This window comes from Neovison vison, chromosome 3, assembly GCF_020171115.1.
Source record: "Neovison vison isolate M4711 chromosome 3, ASM_NN_V1, whole genome shotgun sequence".
NCBI lineage: Eukaryota > Metazoa > Chordata > Mammalia > Carnivora > Mustelidae > Neogale > Neogale vison.
The window spans coordinates 29,103,730-29,110,308 of NC_058093.1; the positions used below are offsets into that span (position 1 = coordinate 29,103,730).

The window sequence follows — 6,579 nt, forward strand, 5'->3', positions numbered from 1 at the left end:
GTTTTTTTTTTTCTTATTGATTATATGAGATATTTATCTTTATCTCATTGACAGCAAGCTGCATTCTATTTAAATGCTTAGGCATTCCACTATACCTCACTAAAGGGTTCAATTTTTCTAAAACCTCAGACCCCAAAATCTGTACCTCAAAACAGACCCCAGTTTGCCACATATCCCATTTTTCTAAAATTTCATTTCTCCAAGGACTTCGACTGCCCCAGTTCTGCCAGCTACTCATTGCTCTCAGTATTCTAACTCCTGTGTACCCATGTTTTCAGTGTTCTTTGAGAACCACAGGCCATCCTAGTGTCTACCTCCTATACAATGCGCTTTTGCCCAGCCCACTTACCCTGGTGTGACTATCAGATACTCCCTGATCCCATCTCCTCTCTAGTAAATGCCTGCCTGGATAGGCCATGGTTATTCAGCTTTGGTTGAACCCCACAGGTGCTGAACAAGGCCAAGTATGGTCCAATGTGGGTAACCCGCGTAGGGCCTCAGACCCATGTGAACCTGGCCAGTGCCCCCCTCCTGGAGCGAGTGATGCGGCAAGAGGGCAAGTACCCAGTACGGAACGACATGGAACTATGGAAGGAGCACCGAGACCAGCAGGGCCTGGCCTATGGGCCCTTCACCACGTGAGCTGGGGCCTGAAGGGACTGGTACAAGGCCTCAGAGGGCCAGGCCCAAGGACAGTGGTATTGGGAAGCCAGTGGATAACGGGCAGAGTGGGCTCTCCCTGCATCCTCTGAGCCTGATACTCAGCCTAAAAAGTTGTGGTTGGGATGGCTGAAGCCCAGGGACCATTCGTTATCTTTTCCACTAGTATATTGTATAACTTTGGACAAAGGAATAATTTCACCTTCCTTGGCCTTATGTTTCTCTTATGTAAAATGGGAAGTTTGGAGTGGAATATCTCCAAGCTATCTCTAGGACATTTCAAGCTCCATTATTCCACATTAAGGTTGAAAATATACCAACTTCAATCATAATAGGACATATCTGTATATAGTTGAAAAAAACACCATCACCATACTAGTTAGGAAGGCTGAAATTAACTTTAAAAATATTTCCCAAATTATGTCCTATAGGTTTGTTATTGGATGTAACTTTCACAGATGCTCTCCATACACAGAAACAGATGTAAGTTTCGGCCTTGAAGTTACACCCAGAAGAGTTAAGGTTATTTTGGCAGTGACAAATTCAAAGATGGGCTGAATATGCCATATACGCAAACGCCAATTGAGATAAAGCGTTGAGAATCATTGGTGATGAACCATTCCCAGTGCCACAGGTTGTAACTGGGTATATACAGGGCTTTTTAGAAATTGTTTTTTATTTTAATTCCAGTATAGTTAACATCCAGGGTTCTATTCATTTCAGATGTACCCTATAATGATTGAACAATTCTGATTCTACTCAGTGCTCATCAGCATAAGTGTACTCTTTAATCCCCATCACTTCTTTCACCCTAGTACAGGTTTTTTTTTTTTGCTGTAATATGTAAACAGAGCTTCAGAAATAATGAAAGACTTTTATTTTCCCTAGTTGCTTGACATCTCATGCTTTCGTTATTTCTTAAGGGATTAAAGTCGGTTGGTTGCAGTAGCCGCACCAGTAATAATAGCTAAGCAGGTGTTTAGAACATGCCTGGTATCAGTCTAGTCTCTTTACATGTATTATTTCATTTTATTCTCACCAGCCCAAGATAGTGTGATTATCTCCATTTACAGATGGAGAAACTGAAGCCTAGAGAGGTTTTTGCATCACTTGCCACTAGTGAGTGGTGGAATCGATCTCTCTGATTCTGGGATTTAAGAACTTAATGCCTTGATACTTTTGGAAAGGTAGCAAACCAATTGGTGGGTGCATTTCATCTGTCTTTGATGCCTGGATGTTCATTCTCGCATTGCATGTTTGTTTCTTTTTTGCGGTTCCTTCACAGGTGGACAGTTTCAGAACTGCAACAGTTCATGAGCCCTTTATTCAAAGTTATGAAAAGAGAATGGAATGTCTGTCCTTCCAGAGCTCTTTAACTTGATGTCCGGCTTTGAGGGAAGGACTTGGGTCTTGGGTTTTCACCAGGTCAGGTCTTCACTAGAGTTGATGGCTCAGGATTTAGAATTGGAGCTGGACATTATGCATATCCCTATTTATCTATTTATAGTTTTTCACTCTACAGCCAGTTTCCTAATTATATTATACCATTTATATGTATTTTAAAGTTATTTTGCTAACCAGTGAGAAGTTCTTTTTGTTTTAAAATGTATATGTATGTGTATATGTGTGTGTGTGTGTGTGTGTATACATTTTTTTAAAATCTCATTTTATGAAACATTGTTCTCCCAGGAAATATTTTAACAACCACTGAAATGTTCTCATTTAAATTCTGCAAATCTGATTGCTACTATTGGGAGAATTATTTTACTCTTGGAGAAGCACCCACACCCTGAAGTTCCAGTAAATGAGTCTATTCTGGTTTTCATTTCTTTTTCAGCAGCATTTCAGTTGACCTTTCTGCAGCTTTTCCCAACATAATAAAGAAAGCTCCTGGGGTTTGAGGCTCATTTAAATAAATAGTTTTCCAAATTAGAAAAAACAACAATTCTTGCTGTAAGCCTTTTTTAATATCTTTCTTTTCCTTTTTAAAAGATTTTGTTTATTTATTAGAAAGAGGGAGAGAGAGCAGAAGCAGGAGGAACAGCAGGCAGAGGAGAAGGAGGCTCCCCACTGAGCGGAGAGCCTGATGTGGGGCCTGAACCCAGGACCCTGGGATCATGACCTGAGCTGAAGGCAGATGCTTAACCCACTGAGCCATCCAGGCACCCATAATATCTCTCTTTTCAAAATACCTTATTGGTTTTTTTTATAATTCAAAAGTAGTGCTTATTGTAAAAAGTCCAGTAATAAAACATTGTCTTCCTACTGCCCACTCCCATCCCATCCTTCTAAGTAATCCTGACAGTTTGGTGGGTATTCTCCCCTACTTTATGTGGAAACATGTGAATATACATATGGATCTATAGGGTTTCTTTTCTTCCTCCTAAAATTGGGCCATATTGTACTTACCACTCTGCATCAAGCTTTTAAGCTTTTAAAAAATTGACCCATGCCCAGCTTGCTTAGGAAAGGTAGTAGTTTTGGGGGACAGCTGTGGGTGGGGACAGCCCCTAGACCTGAAGCCCCCCTGTGGGAGGCAGGTTCCCACCCTGATGAGCATCCCTGTCTAATCCGGGTGGGGACCCAACCCCCTACTGGATGATTGTAACAAGAAGATTCTGGGGTATCTCCCAGGTGGGTCTCTTTGTCCCTTTGGCTCACTGAGCCAAGCAGAATGTGAAGGTCCAGAATCTGAGCTTCCCAAAACCCTAATTTGCTCCTCCTTTATTCCTCATCCTCCATGCAGAAGGACTGGAACCATTGCACTTCTTCCTTAATTTCACATACAGAAGATTTTGGAATTATATCATCCTAAGATAATCACAGTCAACATTCATTAAGCATTCACCATGTGCCAGGCTCTGATCGAAGCCCTATAATTGTCCGAACAACCCTACTAAGATAGGCATGTTTATTATTCCCATTTTACTGAAGGGGAAACTGAGGCACAGAAGTCACCTGCCTAAGGTCACTCAGCCAGTAGTCATCAGACCTGTAATCATCATTTGGCCCCGGGTAGTCTGACTCCAGATGCCCACCTTGACTACTTCCTCGATGCTGTAGTGAGACTCGGAAGTTTTGTGATTTGAAGATTCTGGTCTTTGAAGTTCAGTGATTCTATAATTCTAAATCGAGGAGCCAGAGGTCTTCCCAGACTCTGTTGGGGTCACAGGGCAGGGGGGAGACGCCCCTGAATCCAGTCTCCATCAGGTACTCACAAGTGTGCACTTCCTCCATTCCCCACAGGGAAGGACAGCACTGGTACCAGCTGCGCCAGGCTCTGAACCAGCGGATGCTGAAGCCCGGTGAGGCTGCACTCTACGCTGGTGTCGTGAATGAGGTGATCGATGACTTCATGGCCCACCTGAACCGGCTGTTGGCAGAGAGCCCCTCGGGCGACCAGGTGTCTGACATGGCTCACCATTTCTACTACTTTGCTTTGGAAGGTACCCATGTTGGGAGAGGGTCCTGGGAGGAGGAGGAGGCAGGGGTCAGGGGCGGGGCCACTGGCTAGCGGGCGCCATGACACCGCCTCCCTTCACGTCCTTTGTGCACCACCAGCTATTTGCTACATCCTGTTTGAGAAACGTATTGGCTGCCTGGAGCGCCCCATCCCCCAGGACACGGTGGCCTTCGTCAGATCTGTCGGGCTCATGTTCCAGAACTCAGTCTATGTCACCTTCCTCCCCAAGTGGACCCGTTCCCTGCTCCCTTTCTGGAAGCGCTATCTGGATGGCTGGAACACCATCTTCTCTTTTGGTAAGGAGGCCCGGGAAGGAAGTGGCAGGTGTAGGGGTGAGGAGGAGGAGAGTGGGTTCCAAGGTCTGGGCCAGGACGTTCTGCCTCCTGCTACCAGCTGTCAGAGTGGCTCTTGGTCCTTGGAGATCACGACTTTTCACCTTCATCGCCTTTGTTCTCCATTGTCCCTGCAGGGAAGAAGCTGATTGATGAGAAACTCAAGGAGATAGAGACCCAGCTGCAGACAAGGGGGCCAGATGAGGTCGAGATATCTGGCTACCTGCACTTCCTGCTGACCAGAGGACAGCTCAGTACTCATGACGCCATGGGCAGCCTGCCTGAGCTGCTCCTGGCTGGCGTAGACACGGTGCGTGAGGGGGGCCAGCGAGGAGACCAGGGGCTCCCAGCTCCTATCCTGAACCAATTCCCCATTACCCTCACCTGAGCCTGACCTTCGTCCCTCCAGGTACCTGCTTCTCTTTCTGTATGCTAGATGTAGAGCTAGATGGAAAACAGGGGGGAGGTCATTCAACCTGGAGGAGGTGGGCAGGGAATGGTCCTTTTGTAAGAGGGACCCCATCGCCTCCTGGAGCCTCTCTTGGCTACCTAGAAGTTTTGTCTCACATCTATTTAAGGTGTAACTTAAGTGGAAAGCTCGACCACAAGCATCTTCTTAGTTGGTCTCTGCTTTCCTTTTGTTGCATGGGGTTGCTGTCTGTTCCAAACTCCCTGTTAGAGCTCGATTCACCGTCTCATGGGTCCTCACGTGCTGTGGAGTCACGCTCGGCAAGAAGCGTCCTCATGAGCCCCTGTGTCTATTTCCACCATGCTTCTGGCACATTCATTTTATGGTGCATGCCCACTCAGCCTCCTACTACCCTCCTCTCTAGCCTTTTGCCTAGAAATCCCTCCTTACTTCCCCTCTCCCACTGCCTTCCAGACATCCAACACGATGACGTGGGCCCTGTACCATCTTTCAAAGAACCCAGAGATCCAGGCTGCATTGCATAAGGAAGTGGTGGGCGTGGTGCCAGCCGGACAGGTGCCCCAGCCCAAGGACTTTGCCCACATGCCCTTGCTCAAAGCTGTGCTTAAGGAGACCCTGCGGTAGGCGGTAGTTCCTGGGAGTGCGGGGTCTGCGCTAAGGAGGACTCAGGGACAGGAGTCGGGAGCGGGGGATGGGGGTTGGAACTAGGGCCAGGGGCGAGGTGAAAAGAAGGACTTGGGGGACCAGAGGCAAACGTGCACCTTTTTTCCCTGCAGCCTCTACCCTGTGGTCCCCATGAACTCCCGGGTCATCACAGAAAAGGAAATTGAAGTCAATGGCTTCCTCTTCCCCAAGAATGTGAGTGGAGCTGAAGAGCTGGGATTCCCAGGGCCGCCCTGGAGCCCTAAGGTGATGTGCTGCCCGTTCTTGCCCTGCAGACCCAGTTTGTGTTCTGTCACTACGTGGTGTCCCGGGACCCTGACATCTTCCCTGAGCCGGAGAGCTTCCAGCCTTACCGCTGGCTGAGGAAGAGCCAGCCTGCTGCCCTTGGAGTCCAACATCCGTTTGGCTCTGTGCCCTTTGGCTATGGCGTCCGGGCCTGCCTGGGCCGCAGGATTGCAGAGCTGGAGATGCAGCTGCTGCTGTCAAGGGTGAGTGGGGAGAGGCTGGAAGGCCATGTGGGGCCAGGGAGGGCTGGTGGAGACCAGGGCAGGGAGTGGAAGGTTGGCACAGGGAAGGAGCAGGGCAGGGAGGGGAGCGGCTGGAGATCGCAGATTCTAATGCCCAGGCGTGTTCCCTCCCAGCTGATCCAGAAGTACGAGGTGGTCCTGGCCCCCGAGACAGGGGAGGTGAGGAGCATGGCACGCATTGTCCTGGTTCCCAATAAGAAGGTGAGCCTGCGCTTCCAGGAGAGACAGTGCTGAGCTGGGCCCATGCCTCCTGGGAGCAGTCCCTTTCTGGATCCCTGGAGCACTTATTCCTAGCCACGGCTGTGTCTCAGACCAGAAGGTGGAGAAGGTGGAGAAGGTGGCTTCCAGGCATGAGAGGTCGAAGGAACTCAGAGTACTTTCTGTAGGACCCTGAGCTTTTGCCACTTTTATCATTCTGAATGTCTGTCTCTCCAATAAAGAGCCACCCCTGTGTCACATTGCTCTCTTTGGAGAAAATATAGAATAAAGGGATTTTTATTGTAA

The 6,579-nt window shown here is 48.1% G+C and overlaps 1 protein-coding gene across 1 annotated transcript in view; it reads left to right on the forward strand.

Annotated features, from left to right (window-relative positions):
• LOC122902315 (sterol 26-hydroxylase, mitochondrial) overlaps positions 1-6,579 on the forward strand; it is a 34,998-nt gene extending 28,419 nt beyond the window's left edge. The window contains exons 3-10 of the mRNA XM_044241612.1: positions 448-638; positions 3,907-4,106; positions 4,222-4,419; positions 4,593-4,765; positions 5,339-5,505; positions 5,662-5,743; positions 5,824-6,036; positions 6,190-6,579. Coding sequence (XP_044097547.1) covers positions 448-638; positions 3,907-4,106; positions 4,222-4,419; positions 4,593-4,765; positions 5,339-5,505; positions 5,662-5,743; positions 5,824-6,036; positions 6,190-6,309 — 1,344 coding nt within the window. The 3' untranslated portion in view covers positions 6,310-6,579. The remainder of the gene's footprint in view (positions 1-447; positions 639-3,906; positions 4,107-4,221; positions 4,420-4,592; positions 4,766-5,338; positions 5,506-5,661; positions 5,744-5,823; positions 6,037-6,189) is intronic.